Here is a 21,208-nt window from a genome sequence, read left to right as displayed (position 1 = left end):
AGGCTTTTTTGAAAATAAATTCACTACACAAGTTAATGAAACTAATTAACAGTCTTCTTTAAACATGTCTTAACACAACAGTCCTTCTTTTCCTGCTACTTTGGCTGCCAGGTAAACGTGTTTTGTTCATTGCTACAATTATAACATTGGATCGTATTTGAAAGAATGGAGAATATTCACAAATTATTTCATCAATCATTAAAGATACTATTTCCTGAATAACTATCAATTTTATTGAAATGTAATATCAGTGATATTACCATTGAAATAAATTTTAGTTCTTTTGCTTCTTCTCGAGCAGCACAAATTACTCTTCAGCTACATTATTTTTTTTCTAATTCAACATTTTTTTAAGCAGGTTGCATTAGTAGATTTTACATTTGTCTTTCTAGATTTTCTAGCGGTCATTCATTGTTGTTAGTTTTGAGTTAAGAATCACAATTAGCAAGTACTTTCACCCAGATTTAGCACATTTTCTATGTGCTGAAATCTTTAATGAACATACAGATCAAGCCAGGTAAATATTCACTGCATCTATATCATAACGCACAACCAAATGATCAAAACAACAAAAATAGAATTGTTAGGCAAATGTGATAATATTATAGCCATCATATTAACCTAAGCGTGAGTGCACAAAATGCAGATTCTATGATTATTTTGTACTACTTTATGTTGACTAAGAAATACTGGATTGTACCAATGTTTCCATTGCACTGCACATACAAGAAACATAGGGATAGCATGCTCAGTGTCTATTATTGGAGATGTCTGGACAAACGTCTTTATACAAAGAACACAAATATTCAAATTGTAGTTCAGGTCTTCTATAACAATGTTCACCATCATCAAAATTTCTCTCCAACTAAATAATCTCTAATGCTTACCAGTTGAATCTATTGTAATATTTGTCTTCAAAAATAATTTACACTTCTAGGTTTTGTTATTTATGTTATTTATGTTATATTATTTTACATAACTGTAATATTACTTGGAGGTGGCAGAATAAATACATTCAAATACAGGTAAGTATCTATGGAAATTTTCAGTCATCCAGGTCATGGATGTCCCAAAGGTGCTTTTTCAAGAGGCAACTGGACTTTCTGGTTTTTCTTTGAAGAAGCGAAATATCTTCAAAGAAAAACCAGAAAGTCCAGTTGCCTCTTGAAAAAGCACCTTTGGCTCAAATATACGTAGTCCTCAATCTACGACTGTAATTGAGCCTGTAATGTTGGTTGCAAGTCATGATGGTCATAAAGCAGGTCATCACGTGGCCACATCCAATTTTACAACTAGCAGTCATTAAGCAAATGCCGTGGTTGTTAAATGCTGCAGTGGTTAAGCAAACATATTGTTCACTATGGCTTTTTTTTTTTTTTTTGCTGGAAACTGAAAGTAAACACTAGTTTCCAGAAAAAATATAAATTAGGGCCCCATGATCACAGGATATTTAAATGGCTGTAAATATTGATCTATCTATTGAACACCCAAAATGCTGTTATATGACTGGTGGAGGCAGATATCAGAATCTGGTACATAAGTCTCTTTTTCAGAGTCCATCATAACATATATCTAATTTGCTTAATTCCTATTTTTAATACCAAAAAGCAACTGCAAGAGTTCATCCACATCGGGAAAACTGAGGAGGAAGTTACCAAGTTACTTTCCTGCATCAGGAAAGACCAGTTATGTTTTCCCAGAGAGTGAGCCAGTCCTTAATTGCACAGGGCAGTCACTGACATTTTAAATACTTTTTAACAATAAAGAGAATGTAAGGCACAATGCATTCTGGAATGTAGCAGGATGTATGACAGAGAAGAAAGGATGCCTAACACAAGATCATAATTTAGTGGTATTTTACATTCAGAAATCTTAGATGTAGTCCATGGTAGTACACATTTCAATTAGTAGATCTGAGAAAAATTTCACTTGAAACCTAGGACAGTAACTTTCAATAGGATAAATAATATTAGACAAGTTAGACCAATAATTTCACACTACTTCAAAAGACCAGGTAATCCCCAGTTTAAGAAGGAGGTCTATTTCCAAGAGGTCTGTTTCCTGTTGTCCTTAGTCAAATTTGTTTGTAAACTAGAGCAGAATTATTGTATAATACTGTATAAATTGTATTGTATAATAACCTTGAATTATTGTGTGTTTAATTTGAATCATTTTGTATTTAACTTGAATTTTGTTAAGATAGGCTCCGATCTCAACTCTGGGTTGCCCTTAAACCAGGGCATTCTTAACCACAAGGATGTGCTGTAGTATCAAATACTTTTCACTCTGAAAAAACACAGATAGTGCCCATTGCTTTTGCAGGATAATAAAGCAGTCCTATTGCATTTTTACTCAGAAGTAAGTCGCACGGTATACAATGGCTACTTTCTCCAAGTTAGTTATATGCAAAGTACATTACTATATAGATAGAGAACAATCCCTTCTTTGAATTGTACCTGCATTTGTTTTTGTTTGCACAACCAAACAGCTAGCAGAAGATCTGTGGAGGGAAACAGCATTCACAACCAACCCCCTCCCCAGTATTCTTAAACCGGTTATTCTAAGCCTGCCCAAAGCAGCACCGAAACAGTACCATGGTCAGTACCACAGAAGCATGGAATGTCAGCAATCCATAATACCGAAAGGGTAATGCATGTGTAAAGGCTACAAAATTATGCAGATAACTTAATGATACTCAGAATCAGTAAGAATGGAACCCTAAATTAAGTATGACAATTTTCCCTGGATGACAAAATCAACTTTAATCCCAAAGATATGGTTTCATATAAAGCCAACACACAGCAAAACAAATCGTTATTTCTCATCACCTCCTTCAATAAGTACTACACTCCACCATTTAAAATCAATAGCTAGCTGGTTTAACAGGCACTAGGAACTGAATTTAGGATACTATGCATACACAAGAATTTTCAAAGTTTAAGAAATACTGAATATCTCTCTCATGATTATTTATTAAATTTATAAGCCACCCATCTTGCCAAATGTATCTATTAATCAAACTGATATAGCCAACCATTTCATTGAAGGCAACTCTGGTCAGCAAACAATAATCAAATAAAACAGAAACAAAAATGTAAATTCCATTTTAAGCATATGATTAAAAACTTGAAATACAAACTCCAGATGAGGAAGGATAAAAATGATCATCTCACTGGTGGAGCCATCTAAAGCAAGCCTCTGGTTGCTTGGTAGCTGCAGGCTTGAGAACACAAACAGGTCTTAAGGGCTTTTTGGAATATCAAAATGTAAAAATGAGCCTATAATAAAGATGAAAGAGAAAGAAGAACTAAAGGCCCTTTCTATTGCTGATAATAACAGTCTATCGAGAGCAATTAGAGGCTGCTTAGCTTGAATACAGGTTAGTTTAAGAATGAGGTCCATTCCCAAGATTTCGCCTTGTCCTAATTTTTTATGTGAACCAGAAATATCTTCACGTCAAATTTCTACAGTGTGTATGAACCAGAACAGTATTATTGTATAATACTGTATACTGTAGGTAGGATTGTGTAGTAAACTTGAACCATTAACTTGAATCATTACGTATTTAACTCAAATTTTGCTACAATAGGCTTAACTATGGGTCATCCTTAAGCTGGGTGTTCTTAGTAGATCTTGCTGTATATTAATATTTTGTGAGGCACTAGCCCAAATGATGGATATCGCGTAATCTTTGAAATAAGAGACGTGTCTTCATTCAGCAGGATCCCTATCAAGCCGAGATACATAACTTTCTGTTTGCTTGGTTTCAGGCCAACTTCATAACATAATATGCAGTTACACTAAGGAATGCAGTTTGACTATATAATTTAGATCTTTATTCTGTGTTATGAACTGGAGGTCATTAGCATGTGCTAGAGAGGAGGGGGTCGTTGCAAGTAGTTTTGGCATAGCAACTGGAAGGAGGGGGAAGAGGGTGGTCATTGGAGGAAAAGATAAAAGAAAAGTTTACAGCCAGATAGCTATTAGTCTCCTGTAGTACAAGAACATATACTGCAATAAATAATAGAGTTTGGAGTTCCTCAACACACTTCTACAGGTTTTAACAGTACAAATAGACCTCAACTTACAACTGTTCAATTCATGACCATTCAAAGTTACTACTCATGACCATTTTTCACACTTACGACCGTTGCAGCATCCCCATGGTCACTTGATGAAAATTCAGATGCTTGGCAAGTGGTTCATACTTAACAACCGTTGCTGTGTCCCGTGTGATTCCCCTTTTAAGATCTTCTGACAAGGAAAGTCCTGGTAGCGCAGCCGACTAAAGCATTGTGATTAACATCAGCTGCCTGCAATTACTGCAAGTTCAAATCTCACCAGGCTCAAGGTTGACTCAGCCTTCCATCCTTTCTAAGGTAGGTAAAATGAGGACCCAGATTGTGGGGGCAATAAGCTGACTTTGTATAAATATACAAAAGTATGAAGGCTATTGCTTAACGCATTGTAAGCCACCCCTGAGTCTCCGGAGAAGGGCGGCATATAAATCAAATCAAAAAGAAAAAGAAAAAGAAAAAAAAGTCAATGGGAAAAGTCATATTCACTTAACAACCAGGTTACTAACTTATCCACTGCAGTGAGTCACTTAACAACCGTGGCAAGAAAGGTCGTCCAACGGGACAAAACTCACTTAGCAAATGTTACACTTAAGAGCAGAAACATAAATCGAGGACTACCTGTATTGCCTAATAGCTCAAATCTGGATATTTCCCCCCCCCCAATTGTCTGCCTTAAACAAGGACCACCCAGGGCATCCACTCACAGGTTGATCGGCGCCACCCACCCCTCCCTTTTTCAACCCCACCCCTCACTCACCCAGGTTGACGAAGCTCATGATCATGTCGGCCTCGTTGAGAAAAGCGCTGTCCTGCGAGGTCGCCAGGCTAGGATTGCCCGAGGAGCCCAGGTTGTGGGTCAGGAGAGTTTTGCGCTGCAGGGGTCGCGCAGTGGAGATGTGCCGAGTGCCGCCACCGCCGCGATGCTCGGGCTCTCCTTCCTCCGCCGCCGCCGCTTCCTCCTCCTCGCCGGACAGCGTGTTGTAGAGATCCAGCATGAAGAGGGGCGCGGAGTTCAGCCTGCCCAGCGGGGGCGCTGACTGCTGCTGCTGCTGCTGCTGCCGCCGGCGTTGCTGAGGGAGAGGAACTTCGGGCTCTCCCGGCTGCGGCAGCTGAAGCCCGTGCGAGGGCCGGGGCCGGTGAGGCAAGCCCAGCACTGACAGGATTTCCTTCTGCATCTCCCGCTTCTCGTGGGACTTGAGGCGACGGTAGAGGAAGCCCGCCGGGGTGGAAGAGGTGGAGACGGGCGCCTGAGGCTGAGCCTTACCGCTCCCGGGGCCGAAGCCCGCGGCGCTCCTGCTGCCTAGGAGAAGCACCCCCGCGGCGGGCAGGAGAGGCAGCCCAGGCAGGGCGCAGCAGCAATAGCTCCCACACACCACCGCCCACCACCAAAACCAGCGCAGCCTCAACGGCATCGCTTTCCCCGCTTCTGCTCTCCGCCCTTCGCGTTAACTTCAGAGCGAAGTCTCGCCGCGGAAGCTGGAGCTCCTTCGCCTTCTGCTTCCACCCACCCTCGCCTTGCCCCGTCCTTTCCTTCGGAGGGGGGGGGGTGACAGCGGTGCTAATTCACGGGAGGGGGAGATAAGCGCTCGGAGCTTCCCTCCTTCTCAACGACGACCCCATCCCCCGCTTCCATCCAGGGGCCGGGGGGGCACAGCCGCAAAGGGGTTTCGCCTACTGGCCCCTTCTTGCGACCTCAGGTGCAAACCCTCTGGATCTCGCGCCCGGGTTACATCTCCCGCTATTCCTGCGCGGGGCAAGTTCAGCGATCCGATTCCCAGGCTCTCCTCTTTTTTTTTTTTTCCCCCACCGAGTCCGGGAGCCGCCAGCAGCTTTTTGCGCCTCTTCCGCGCCAAAACCAAGGGAGAGCAGCCCACGCAGCCCCTTTCCCCCACTCCACCTCACAGGAGTGAAGTTCTCAGGTGGAAACTCTCGACGTTGCCCGAGCGGGAAAGGACCGGAGAAGGCAAAACGGAACAAAATCCCCAAATCCCAAACTCCTAATCATCCAACAACTCCTCCCTTTCTTTCTTTCTCCCTCTCCCCCGGGCCAAAAAAGAAAAAGAAAAAAGCGTGGCTAACTCCGCAGATGGTCCCCCCCCGCTCCCCGCCACGCATAAGATGAGGGAGCTTTCAAGGCAAATCCTAACGGCACGCGCGTCAGCCCGGGCAGCTCTCTTTGAGTCAGTCGCTTCTGCGAGCGCGGCTGCCGAGCCTCGCAGGTACCGCGCGGATCATCCAGCTGGCAGAAGCGGCCCGCCTCTTTTTCTCTCTTTGACGGGCGGCGGAGGAGGCAACTTATTAAAGCGGCTCCCGGTCCCTATCCGTCACCGCTTGGAACCTCTCCGCCCCGAGAAGAGGCGTTGCCTCTTTCGGACGCTTGTTTGCTACCCCTAGTTTAGGGACCCAGCTCAGTCAGTTAAGGGGCTTAAAATAGGCGGGTTGAGTTTAAACCCCGATGAGAGAAGGGGCTTTAACAAGTGTGAATGAGGGCGGGTTCTCTTCTGATACGCAGGTGCTGGGAAACGTGGCTTGGCCAGGTTTTGAAAGGGGGGGGGGAGAGGATTCTTCGCTTTTCAAGAATAAAATACTACTTTCCAATGGATATGATTTGTATTTCTGTCTCACTATTTTAGGCATTTTTATGCATAATCTCACATTTTTACTTCCTAGACCAGAGCAATATGATAAAAGTTTGGGGGAAGACATGATTTCTCAGGGAATACTCTGTTGCTAAATTAAAACCCAATGAACAATCCTGCAGTCTTCCAGGTTTCACAAAACTCTTTTGGTAGGAGCTCTTCTATTAGAGCAGTGGTTCTCAACCTGTGGGTCGGGACCCCTTTGGGGGTCGAATGACCCTTTCACAGGGGTCGCCTAAGACCATCGGAAAACACATATTTTCAATGATTTTAGGAATAATTTTATTGTTGGGGGTCACCACAACATGAGGAACTGTGTTAAAGGGTCGCAGAATTAGGAAGGTTGAGAACCACTGTATTAGAGAATCACCTTGTCTGAAACAGGAAGCTCCTTATAAACGCAAATGTAGTATAAGTTCTTGCCCAGAGGAAGGAAGGAAGGAAGGAAGGAAGGAAGGAAGGAAGGAAGGAAGGAAGGAAGGACTATAATTAAAGAACTATAAAAACAACAATCTATAAAGAACATGTTCCCCCCTACACCTCCGAAAGTGTAAGAATAAAATGCTTTCAAGTCATTGTATAAAACTACATATCCTTAAAGATATCCCTAGCTCTACCAAAATTTGGCAGCATAATCTTAGGGGATTTCTCAGTTTCTTAGTTTTAATTTACCCCTTACCCTGTGTAACATTCAAGTTTCAGAAAAAGTGGAATCAAAAATTATTTGCTATCTTTTATTACTTTTCTTCCTAGTAATTGTATAATGTCTTAACTTAGTTTTAATACAGTTTTTAAATAAACTCTATTTCCTCTCCCCCAAAAAAGAAAGAAAAAACATCTGTAAGGAGAACTTTCTTTGTGGGACAGGGACACTCTGGCTGAAAATTGTATTTTAACAATTTACAAAAACCATTAAGTTGCAGGATCCAATCTGGTCCCAATGACTGACCCAGATTAGATCCTGCAACGTTATCCTGGGACATATATATTTGCCTTCATTTGTGATCATCAAGTTGCTCTGTAGAGCCCTAAGTGGAAGGAAAAATGCTTTACATTCTCTTAATTAAACTCTCTTAAGAGTTTATCACCACTTGGTGTTCATTCAGAATTTCTGAGACTGTGCGTCATCGTTCACATTTCTGTTATACTTTGTATTACTATTCTTATGAAAACTAAGTAGTTCTCAATTAATGACCATTCATTCAACAACCATTCAAAGTTATAGCGGGGCTGAACAAATGATAGTTACGGCCAGTCTTCAAAATAATGGCCATTGCAAGCCTCCCCATCACCTGATCAAAATGTCAGTGCTTGATAGCCAGCCCCCATCTATGACCGCAAGGGTGCTTCAACTCCCACCACCTAGCTATCTCCCCATCCCAATCTCTGCCCTTATGGATGTCTTGCACTCCATCACCCTACTGCCCCCAGATGATCTTTTTCCTCCTGATGCTGACGAAGCGTGCTCATCCTGGCCCTTCACAAAGCAGCTGCCTGGTTCACCAGGCCTTCTTCCCAAAAATGTGCACGATCTTGTTCAAATCACATGCCGCCTTTGCACGGGGAATCCTTATGAGATGTCTGGATGGAGCACAGGGTGGCAGGCTGAATGGGGCCAGAGGAGTGCAGGCTGGCCAAAATGACAGAAATGGGGAAAACAGGTGGGAGGGAAGAGTCCCTTACCTTCCCAAGGCTCTAGGTTGGGAGGAACCAAGCTGGGAATGGCATGAATTGGGGTGGATCCTCATCCAAAGGTTTGGTTAGAAATGGCAACTGGAACTGCTGGGATTGCTCTCGCTAAGTGATGCAGTCACATGACACTGCACCTTACAACTACATCACTTAGCATTGGAAATTCCAGTCCCAGTAACTATTAACTAAGGAGTACCTGCATTCCAGTATAATTTGGACTGAGCTTTTCAGAATATACTTTTAGAGCAAGGACTTGTTGATAAAATCTCCTATTAAATAAGTCAGTAATCAGCTGTAACAGTCAAGAAAGGTCTACCTGTAATGCAATATGGAAGCAAGAACTAAACAGGTGCAGGCTGCTACACAGTACTTTACTAAACTGTGACTCTTGTTTAATCATCACTACAAGTCACATCCTAACTTTTTATGGATTTGTATAGCTCTTTAGGAGGTCACAGAAAACTCAGCCAGGTCAGGTCTGGTTAGCATTTGGATGGCAGAACACCAGGGAATATTATTAGGGCTGGAGGCTAGACTGGGAAATAAAACAAATAAATAGAAAGCAATTCCATTCTGTTGCCAAGAAAATTACATGGACATGCCCATTAAATTAGCAGAATCAAGCTTGAGTGAAATATGGCTTTAAAAAATGGCAATCCTATTTGGGGAAAAAAAAAATCAAAAGAGCAGATATACAATAGGGAAAAATCCCTAGACAAATGATTAGAACAAAATGTTATGCAAATGTGTGTTTCCTTCTATTTTTCAATTGACTTATGGAGGCGCTCATACTAAAAACAATGTATCTTATTTCACAAGTGGAGTAGTTAACAGGAAGCCTAATAGCTTGTAAATAACTTAAACAGGAAGTCCATGAACTCAGAACAGTTTTTTAAAATAAACTAAGTAATAAATCTTTGTTCATTCCAAAAGATTCCTCAAGATAACAGGCATATTTTCCTTTGGCTGACAAATAAACCAAATGCAGACGGCAGAGTAATTTAACTGTTATTAAAAACAGTACATCTAAAGTGTCAAAAATGTAATATATTCCATAACCATGTGGCTCCCATGAAACACTGGCTGTTTTTGTACATTGTGCTAACCTATGATCTGCTTAGCTTTGATTTCATAAGCCACAATTAGTTGGGATCACCCAGCAAACTAAACGAGAACAATCCAAACCACTTTATAGATTGGCTCAGTGTTTAAACTTAATCCCAGGTTTGTTTAAATCTACCTTGTATGACAAGCTGAGACATAAATCTACCCTCCTCACACACACTTTTTCTCCTATAAGGAGCTATGATCTGAGTTCAAATTTAGCATTCAAAGTGCTGCATTATACTGTGCATCATACAGTTTATGTCAATAAAGATACAGAGATGATAAAATGGTTGTAAAATGTATTAAAGCAGCAAGATTCTAATGATCAGCTGTCTCCAGATGAACAGAAATAAACATTCTGTCTATAACATTGTAAATATTGTTATTATTGAAAAGTGTTTACAGAATTACAAATAGGCTTCCATCAAAAAATAATATAAGGGAATAAGTGACAGAACAAAATTTGCTATTTGCCCTGTCCTCCTTATGCTGACTTTTATCTCAGCCAAAATGTTTTGGTTCTGTGACATCTTAGGCCATACTTTACTGCTGTGTTGCAGTCCTTCTCATAAACCTGAATAAAACAATACTCTACCAGCAAGATATTTGCTATCCTTATTGCTGATCTATTTCCTAGCTGTATTGCCTCTATTTCAAGTCAATGCAATCACCTGTCTAAGAAGGTCTCACTTTGAATTGAGAAGCTGGAGAAGTATTTTCTTATTCCATGATCATTTAGAAGAGGTGGGTGAAGATGCTGTTGATCCCAATCCCAGATATTGGAAAACACTACAAGACAACAGGCTTTGTATTTAGTTCTGGGGTTCATATAGAATGATCCTTTGTCCTGTATGTAGCATCCATGTTAGGATCCAGGCTCAGAGGATTAGAAATCTGTTCTCTTTCTCCTCTCCTGGGATAGAGAGAGGGTGATTCAATAAACCAATGATTCTGAGACCAATCCCCCCCCCCCAGCCATCATCATTTGAACTGCAAGAAAGAGTCCACATTAGTGTTTCTCAACCTTGACAACCGTAAGGTAGATGGACTTTATCTTCCAGAGCTTCCCAACCAGCAATGGTTGTTCTATAGATCAGTGTGGTACCAAATTGTCTCTATTCAGTTTCCCAGGTATGTCCCTCTCTTTCCTTATTATCTGAGAACTGGGAACTGGGATATACATTTCCAAATCTCGTTCCACTTTCTTAGCTTACTGTTTCTATTGAAGTTTATTGAAATAAATGCTTAAAAATGTACATCCCCCAAAACAATTCTCCCCTCCCCAAATATCCTAGATTCCTTGCTTCTCTTCAGCCTAACAGCCACCTAACAATTGAGGAACTGCCCCTGTACAAAGAAACGTTGACTGTACTCATTATCTTAGTCATCCACAATAGCAGCCACAATGCTGCATGTATCATGAAGTCATTGTATAAGTGACATGAATTGGGTAAATTGCATTATATAAGTGACACGGATTAGGTAAATCACATCATGGCACACAATATGTAATTCATATCATTTGTATGGAGACACCATGTCACCTTGTCACCCTTGTCCTCTCTTGCCAGGACATACTGGCTGTGTTAAGTCAGACTATAGTTTGTTTCCTTTGGTTTTAATGTAGTATTTTGTATAATGTCAGACACTGTGATGATGGCTTAGCATGATGTGGGAGCCCAGCCTCATTCCCTCTGAGCAGCTGGGTGGGGTGTGTCTTTTCAACAATTATTTTGCTGTGAAATTTGGGACAAAACTTTTCAGACCACTTTCATTGCAATTTGTTCCTTAATCCCATTTGTGAATTAAAGCTATATATTGAATTGAAGTTTATTTATATTAAACATTCTGGAGTTTCAGTGCTGTTAGAAAATGTTTTCATTTAGGTTTAGCTTACTTTAATTTAATTTAAAAATAATTTGGATGTTCTTCACATTGCTAAGGATTTGATTAAAAAAGGGGGACTGTGTCCCTATTATAGCTTTTCATACAAAATTAAAGTTTTTGTTCATTTTAAATGTTTATATTAAAATATCAACAATATTTTAAAACCTATTCTCAAAAAAGGACCTGAAATATTTCCTTGGTGATTGAAAAACAAAGGCGTTTTGTGAGGTGTTTAAGGATATACAATCACACATTAATACTATTAAAAGAATGTTTCACCTCCTAATGTTTGCTCTCTCTCTTTCTCAAACTTTCCTTTCACTCCTCCACTTTTAAAAATGTTATGAATTCAGAATTGCTTTAGAAAAATCATATTTTCCTACTCAGGGATGACATCTGGTGGTGAACCTGAATCAGCTTTTAAAAATGATCATGTTTTAAAAAATGGCAGAATTGTTTTTTTTTAATTCTTGCCTCAAGCCAAGATATAATCTATTGTAACGTGCTTATGGTATGTCAGCTCTTTGTGGTGAAATGATGTATTTAATTAATACATTAAACTATGAATGCTGTTATCATCAGAAAATCCTAAAATGTAAACATATATTTGTAAAACAGCAAAGTACGCTTCATTTTTTTTGGCACTACATTTGTACCTGGCATTTCCCTCCCACGGTAATATTCAAGTTATTTCCAATGGAACTCATCACAATGCTATGTGGAGGTCAGACTGCAGCGTCATCTTTTTGTCTTACTAGGATGTATCTAATGTTAAACCACTTTCATCTGAACATTTTAACACTGAGATCAATATCAGCTAAAAATATTATTCCTCCTTCTTTAATACAAAAATATTCCAATCTTTAAAAGCATATCCACTCAAATCAGTATATAAATATGTAAGAGTCTAAGTCAACCAGAATTCTGGAGGTTTCAAATTCATTCCAGAGAAATTGTATCTACATTTCAGACACATTCCATGTTGAGAGAGAAGAAAATATGTCCAAAATGCATCTGAACAAGAAATGGGAAACCCCTTGACATGTATACTTACTCATTCATTTTGAGCCATATATACAGGAACAAAGCAATTCATCAAAGAGGATGTATAGGATGTCCATCCTGAACCACAAATCATCTCTCTCTTCTCTCTTCTGCAAACTTCCAAACCTAAGAAATTATGTACACAATTTCAATATTTACTGGGTGTGGGCATAAACCATTTACTTTGGCGAATAATCTCATTTGGTTTTAGTTACTGCCAGAGAACAGGAGATCTTTTCTCTTTACCTCCATCTTCTTCCTGACAAATGTCTAAAATGTGCTACCCATTTTCACAATGCAGTAATGAAACCAAGGAAGTGGACTTCAGTTTCAGACAATGCTTAGGTTTTCTCTTCAAACTCATTCCAGGAACATCCATGGGGCCTGGGTCTTTGATGACATATTGTTCCACTTTGATTGAGGTTGGATTATGGGCTACTCCTTCAAATCATAAACAGGGCAGAAATTGCCTTCTTCAAAAATACCACAAAGGACTGAGGGGAAAATGTTAGATTACAGAGAGAGAGTTTGGTGTCAGTTCAGCTACTCTTTTTAAGACTGTAAAATCTGAGCTATTACAGATGTCTTTAAAAGAAGATGCCTTTTTTAAAATACTGAAATATGTTTTTCTCTACAACTCTAAAGAACTAGCTTATACTATTGACAGTGCACAATATATTCCATAAATATACAGAGGAAATGTACTCCTGAATGCTGAGGACAAAGAAGGATATTTATTACCATCAAACCTAATTTAGGAATTTCAGCACAAAGAGGCTAACAACTATTCGAAGTATAGGTCTATGCTTAAGGACTATACTACCATGCCAAAAACCAAACTTTATATGGGTAGTCCTCATTTAGTGACTACACTAAATTGGCAATGTGTCATTAAGCGAAATTATCACTAAGTGTAATGCCAACTGTGCTTACAATCTGACTTCAGCTTTATAGACCTGGAAAGGTTGGAAATGCAAGCATTGATCACAAAGTTATGTTTTCTTCACTGGCTATAACTGCAAACAGTTGCTAAAAGAGACAGTTGGTAAAAGAGACAGTCGCTAAAGGAGAGCTACCTATATTCTTTTCTTATCACTCAACCTTCTATACAGGTCCACTGTACACATTCAGTGTAATAATATCATTTTATGATATTGGCAAGAATCCTTCTAATGTAACACAAGCAGCTAAGCCGAACTATGTGCCTGGAAAGGTGCAGCAAAGATGCATGATCTGCAACAGAACAATTTCTTACAAAGAAGACATAAAGAGAGACCATATTGAGAAAGTATTGTAGAGTAAGCCATTTAGAAACTAGCCATTCCTATTGATAATCATTTAGCAGAGCCTTCGTCAACCTGGTGCCCTCCAGATGTATTATGGCTACAGTTGTCAAAAAAAAAAAAAAAAAAACCAGACATCAACTATTTCTCAGTCACCTTTGCAGCTAAGAATTTCTTCAAAATGCATTACAAAGTAAAGCTCTCAAAAGCATCATCTACCTGACTTCTGAACATCTGTTGCCTGTTGTACTTTCCCCTGACAGTACTGTTCCACTTCTTTTGAACCAAGGTTGTGATATATTTTGCTCTATTTTTCTTCTGGTTCTACCGTTATTGAGCTCCATAGGAGCTTCCAAGCATATCATCCCTAGTATCACCAATAGAAAACAGTATGCATCTCCTTAAAGATTTCCAAGTTAAGAAAATGTGATGGGACAGAACAATGGGAGAATATGGGAGAATTACAAATGGGAAACAATAAAGTATGGAAGCCCTTTTTGAATACCTTTCTCTGAATGGGGAAAGGCGCCTGCATACAGTTGTTTACTATTCTGGCCCATCAATTTTTCAGCCCAATGCTTTCCAGCCCGCTGCATTTTTGCTCAAGAGCTGTCATACATTTGAAATGGCAGCTTTCAATTGCTTTATGACAGGGGTAGGGAACTATGGCCCTTTTATGATCTGTGGACTTCAAATCCCAGAATTCCTGAGCATGACTGGCCTAGTTCCCCACCTCTGGTTTATGATGTCCGAGAGGTGCTTTTCAACTTTCCTAAAACCCAATACAAAATGGCCAGGGTTATGCAAAGCATTTGAAAAAGAAGCTTCACAAAGCATGTCCAGTACCAGCAAAGCACCTCTTTTCAAAGTATTAATACAGCCACAATATTGGCAAAAGATGAAGGCTACTCTCGCCTATCTGGACATGTTTGTGTGCATGTGTGTAGTGCAGCCTACTTCACTGGAGTTCCAGTGTTTCGTGTCCCTTTCTATACAGTACATTCTGTACATACAGTACATAATTAGCTGTCCAAATATCGGCAGGCCCAAAGGATTAGAATGCTTTTAAGGCTTTTGGAAGGAAGCTTGTGCTAATATAATTTCGAAGTGCCATTTTCAAAGGCCTTTTGCCCAGCCCTTAAATTTAACAAACATGCAAGGCGAATTTTGCTATCAATGCACCACTGCATCTATGGCGAATAAAAAACAAGCCAGCTGTTGATAGAAATATTCATCTGGTTCAGTTCCAAGCCGGGAGAAAGGCACTAGAGACAAAATGGAGGCTGGAGACTGATTGGAAAGATGGTTTAATGATGAAGCAGAACCACCAAGCACATGGTTCTGGTGCAGCTGACCACATGGAGCTGAGAGTAAGTGGCTTTTATACTTTCTCTTGGGCTTTGCACTTGAACTTCCTTTTCCTGTGCAAGAACATGTATTCTATTGGCTGTTGTAGGGGTCATAGCAGAGGTGGTATTCAGCAGGTTCTGACCAATTCTGGAGAAGCGGTAGAGAAAATTTTGAGTAGTTCAGAGAACCAGTAAATACCACCTCTGACTGGCCCAGCCCCCATCTATTCTCTGCCTCCCGAGTCCCAACTGATCAGGAGGAAATGGGGATTTTGCAGTAACCTTCCCCTGGAGTGGGGTGGGAATGGAGAGTTTACAGTATCCTTCCTCTGCCATGCCCACCAAGCCATGCCACGCCCACTAAGCCACGCCCACAGAACCGGTAGTAAAAAAATTTGAATCCCACCACTGGGTCATAGCTGGCTCTGTAGGTTGTCTGAGCTCCCAGGTTTGGTTGAAGTTTCTGAGGGTGATGCAATGTCTTTAGGAGATTGTGCAATTTAGTGAGCTCTGTGTTTTAGTGGGTTAATCCTATTATGTCCTGAAGGGTCATGTCTTAATCCCTTCACCCTGGAGCTGAAGGTCTTTTGTTTTGTAGATAGGCTGGCCCAGTCTTAATGGGCACAAAATATCTGCTTGGGGCAGGGAGCTGGGGCTCTGAATTTCTGTCTCTCTTAAGATTTTTTATTTATCTTTTAGAGGAAATATTTTATCCTACCTTTTTTAAAATATTCCTCAAAATATTTCATTCTTCTAGGAAGGGGTGGGTGGCTTCCCACATAGGTTACAGATTTATTCAAATCCAAGCACAAACCTATCCTACCGTAGGGCGGTAGCAGATATCATTTATTTTTGTCTCTCAGATGTACAACCCAACATTTTCCCAGAAGATTAAGACTACAGTACTCCCACATTTATTTTTCCCTCTTTCTTCAGTGTGGTTCAGATGTATGTGAGTGATTGGCTCAAAGACATACAGTAAGGGAAAACTTGAAATACAGTTTTAAGGTCCTATCCCAATACATTAACCACAGCACTGCACTAGCTCTTTCCATTTTATTGTGTAAAAAAACAAAACAAAAACGAAATTGGTATGTAGAAAGATGCAGTCCAACTGACCCTTTTAGAATACCATTTCAATTATCTCTGATACAAATTGCCAATAAGAGCAAATGATTCCTTTAAAGTATTTTAACCACATCCAACAATTTCGTTCCCAACAGTATGTGCCTGAACCATCATATCCTCCACATATCCTTCTTATCACCACAGCCATGTCTCCTTCCTCCTCCACTACAGATGTAGCTAATTCCAGCCTTTTCTATTGTGGCAGAGGAATCATAAATTTTGTATGTACTGGAAGCAGAAAAAAGAACTGCTTTGGCTGCACCACCATGATGAAAACCAAAATGCTGATGCCCACATTATTTACTTTAATAGCCAGCTCTGCAATTCTGTATTGAGTTTATACACTGATTCCAATGCATCAAAGGCCACAAAGCAGGCATCACCCAGATACGATTTTAAGAGACAGGATCTCCATTCCAGATTTCAGCCTCAACGCTGTAATTTTCAATCAAATCAGCGTTCTATAAATAACCTTATGTATATACATCCTTAAGGGGGGAAAAACGTAATGAATAAATATACATACATCTTTTTTTGTGTGCTAAGTTTCCAATTGTAATCACAATCTGTTTGTATGCAGCTGCTTTTGATTTCAAATGAATACTGTTTTTAGTCTCCATGTAAATATAGCCAATTATAAAACAGACTATCAATTAATGAGAGGAGGGGGGAAAAACCATCTTTGTTTGTTTGCTTGCTTTCTCAAAAGTTCTATTATGTTCTCATTGTTAATAACTGTAATTGCAATGATCATATTACTTAAAACACAGAACTTAATCACGACCCAGATATCATTGAACTATGATATTTTTATCATGCTCAAATTATACCAGGTTATTTTTCTGGACCTATTTTTTTCTATCAATTCATTTTCCCCCCCTCTGCCTGTTTTTATGACAAGGCAGGTTGATCACGGCTTATAGAGTATGCCTGTCACCTGGGCCCAGGAAGAAGCACTCATCTGAGATAAGATAAAGTCCCCATTGAATCAAGCTTGAGTCTTGGTGACTTCATGGACATTTTGTATATAGTTCTTGCTTAGGACCACAGTTGGGACTAATTGCTAAGTGACAGAATTGCTAAGTGAAACATAACATGACTGCAACAGGCTACAAGTTTATTTTAAGGGTTGTTAAGCAAATCACTATAGATTGTTCAGCAAGACATCATAACTGCAGCTTGTGATTTTCAGTGCCAGCTCCTCCATTGATCCTTCTTGTTGGAAACAAGTGTAAAGCGTATAAATGGTAATCATGTGACCACAGGACTCTGCAAAGGCATAAATGCCCACTATTTGCGAAGTGCCAGGATGCTGAACATGGCGATATGACACCTGTAAGTGCGAGGGCTAGTCATAAAATTGCCTTTTCAGCACTGTTATTTCAAATGATTACTAAACAGGAGTCATTAGGCAAGGTTAACTGTACTTTCTTCGGCATCACTAGGCTGTGCTTTCTTAATGGTGTCCCATTCACATTTTAACCAAGTCGAATCTAGTCCACACAAGGTCAACCAGATGCTGTTTACAGCAGAAAACCTAGAAATAATATTTTATATATTATATTCAGTTACCAGAGAAAGCAAACCAAGCCCTTTTAGAACAAAGCTAACATTTCCCAAACAAATCATGAGGAAGGACCACAGCTGAATATTTTGCATGAAAACTTTGCAAGTTCAACAGTATTGATTGGGATAAACCCTGCCAGTTAGCATCAACTATACTGAGCAAGGAGAAGCATTAACATAGTATGAAGCAGCATTTCATCCAGCAAGTGGAATCAAGCTCACCAAAATCCAAGAGTTCCTGATAAATAACTCTTTACTAAAGAAAGGTTAGGGAGCTATAATCAAGGGAAGTATGAGCTGTTGTTTAAAAGTAAACCCTGTTATATAAACAATATCCAAATCCGTTTGTGTCTATTACATCCCATGTAAAAGGTGTTTGGCTCCCTGTTTTATGCAGGAGGACCAGTTTACATCTACCCCTTGTTACTATAGTACATGGTAAGATTTGCCATTATGTTACTTTTCCCTGATTGTAAGAATTCTCGTATTACGTTTCTATTATCATCTCAGCTTTATTGGGAACAGAATGGAAACGTTGTTACTCAAAGTAACAATTGATCAATGAGCAAATTTTTCTCAAGTTTGCCAAAAGGAGAGGTGACCCTTGGCTTTTGATGAATGGTTACAGGAATTTTCTCCCATTTGACATGGAATTCCTCAGTATGTTGTTGCATTTATCTTCAGCAGTTGGGGTGAATATGCAGGGAAGGAAGGATGGATGGATGGATGGATGGATGGATGGATGGATGGATGGAAGGAAGGATAGATACAAAGCAATAGGACAAGAGAGAGAGAGAGAGAGAGAGAGAGAGAGAGAGAGAGAGAGAGACAGAGACAGAGACAGAGACAGAGACAGAGAGAGACAGAGAGAGACAGAGAGAGAGAGGTTTGATATAAAAAATTTTGAAACAGGGCAAATATACAGTTCATTGTAAGCAACCAAACTCTCCATTTTCATAATAGTTATTCTTCTGTATTTGGGAAATACCCCACATTGGGAATATTGTACAAGTTGTATGCATTCTTGAACAACACATATATACTCCTTGTTGTGTTGTATTACAATCAACCAACCAGTCAGGGAAAAGGAAAGGAAGAAGGAAGCTGTTGAAGGTTCTGCATCTCCATGGCTTCTCCACCTTTCCCTCTGTCACTAACATCACATTTGTTCAGGAACTCTTTGAACTCCATAATTCTGAATAAGTCCATTCCTTTTCTACAATATTCCTGATTCAACAATATTCAACATTTCAAATTTGATGTCCAACTGGAAAAAAAAAATCTATTGGTAACAGCTTGCCATTGACACAATAATGCTACAAGGATGTACAAATACAGTGCTCTGGCATTGTTTTGCTTCATCTCCACAAGGGCTTTCAGGAGCAATTCTCTTTCAGCATGTGGATACAATTATGTTCCTTTTATGAGTGAATTTCACCACATTTTTCATATACATTTTCACTTTATGAAATGTTCATCCCTGTTGAATACATGGAAGTTTTTTTCTATGTTCGTCCAAATCTTTTTTTCTTTCTAATGTTTTTTTCCAGAAGTCAGGTCTGCTTTTCTCAAAAGCCAAGGTATCTACGAGACCACCTTCTGCCGCCAATAGCCTCCCACCGGCCAGTTCGCTCACACAGAGAGGGCCTCCTCAGGGTGCTGTCGGCCAGACAATGTCAGCTGGCGACCCGCAGGGGGAGAGCCTTCTCTGTGGTGGCACCTGCCCTCTGGAGCAACCTACCCCCAGAGATACGCACGATACAGACCTCCGGACTTTTCGTCGGGCCCTGAAAACTCATTTATTTCATCTAGCCGGGCTGGCTTGATCCCATCCTTTCGGTTTTAATTTGAATTGGTTTTAACTGGGTTGTTTTAAATTGAGGGCCAAAATTATTTAATGTTTTTTAAACTGATTTTTAAATTTTATATGTTATGTTTTATCTCAGCTGTTCACCGCCCTGAGTCCTGTTGGAGAAGGGCGGTATAAAAATCAAATAAATAAATAAATAAATAAATAAATAAATAAATAAATAAATAACTCAGGCGTTGATCCATTGGTTACAACAGGAATTAACTAAGCAACTTGTCACCAAAGTCTGACTTCATGGCAGAGAAAGAACAACTGGCCTAAAGTCACCCATCCAGCTTTCATGCCCAAGACAGGACGAGATTAGAACTCACTCTCCTGTTTTCTAGCCTGATGCCTTAACCACTAGACACAACTGTCTCTCAAATCAACTTCCAACAAATGGGGAAGAAAAAATTGACAGCCGTGTACCTATGCATGTAAGTAAGCTGAATATTCCCTAAATTACAGACTTTTAAAAGCTGGATTTCATTAAGCATTGGAATATAAAAACAAGACAGTTTAATAAGGTCTTGGAGTAATTAACAGCAGTCAAACTAACAGCATATAATGCTCTGTAAAGAAGTATTGAAATGTAATTCACGCCCAAACATATGGTCACATGCAAACTAAAAAGCTTCCATTCTCAAGTTCCAAAGACATTTGAGAGATTTCATCTGAATGATACCCCTTATTGTCTCAATAATGTATGCAGGAAGGGACATACTGAAAAAAAAGTATTATATTAGTAATGCATTTAAGTCAAGGAATCCTATTTTTCACAGGTTAGCAAAACCTTTTTATATATATTTCTACAGTCTCTGGTATTACGTTAGTTATAACAATGGATTGGTAGTCATTACTGATGAGCAGAGGGCAATGCCTGAAAATTAAAAATGTTGGGTTTTGTAAAAATAGTCTGAGACAAAGGATGTATTCACTAATCAGAAAGAGCCTTAGAGTTTAAACTATTTTCTGTACAATATTTTCAAAGAACCAAATGCACCTTTTCTTTTAACCTTATTAGCATGGAGGAACAGAGTGCTGGATCTAACTCCAGGTGTTCATTCTCACCCTTCTCTTCTTGCTGTGGTTCATTCCATAGCTAATTTAGAAAAGTCTTTTCTAATTTGTTCTTCTCCAACTGCACAGTATTGGAATTGGCTAAAAAGTGCCAGTTGAAGAAGGCTATATTTAACATACCATTCATTTTGCTGAAAGGTGAAATAATAATCGGTTTCACATTCACCAGCATTTCCTTTTAATGTAAGTAAATAACTTCTTACACATCTCAACACAAAGAAAAACATACACTCCAATTTATATTACAAGATTCATAAGCACAAGTAATTCACATTTTTAAATAGATCATGTATAGGGAATGCTGTTAGTTAAAACTAGAACTTCACATACAATTTGGCTGACTTCACATATCAAACTAAGGCATAGTGTCATACAGTTTGAAAGAGTGCAGTCTCTCACTGCATCAATCCAAACTTAAGACTTCTAGGAAATAACTGTATGAAGACATCTCCAGTAGTGAAAAATACACTCTCTGGTAGGTAGTTACACACTGCTGAACTGCTGT

At 39.6% G+C, this 21,208-nt stretch overlaps 1 protein-coding gene across 1 annotated transcript in view; it reads right to left on the bottom strand.

The window, feature by feature from the left end:
• BMP6 (bone morphogenetic protein 6) overlaps positions 1-6,560 on the bottom strand; it is a 97,400-nt gene extending 90,840 nt beyond the window's left edge. Inside the window, exon 1 of the mRNA XM_034429112.3 lies at positions 4,837-6,560. Within this exon, the coding sequence (XP_034285003.2) occupies positions 4,837-5,491 (655 nt within the window). The 5' untranslated portion in view covers positions 5,492-6,560. The remainder of the gene's footprint in view (positions 1-4,836) is intronic.
• Positions 6,561-21,208: the final 14,648 nt, after the last annotated feature.

Source organism: Pantherophis guttatus, chromosome 3, assembly GCF_059756535.1.
Source record: "Pantherophis guttatus breed Tessera chromosome 3, ASM5975653v1, whole genome shotgun sequence".
NCBI classification, from domain to species: Eukaryota; Metazoa; Chordata; class Lepidosauria; order Squamata; family Colubridae; genus Pantherophis; species Pantherophis guttatus.
The sequence above is the reverse complement of the archived record's forward strand: the minus strand, read 5'-3'. Positions and strand labels throughout refer to the sequence as shown.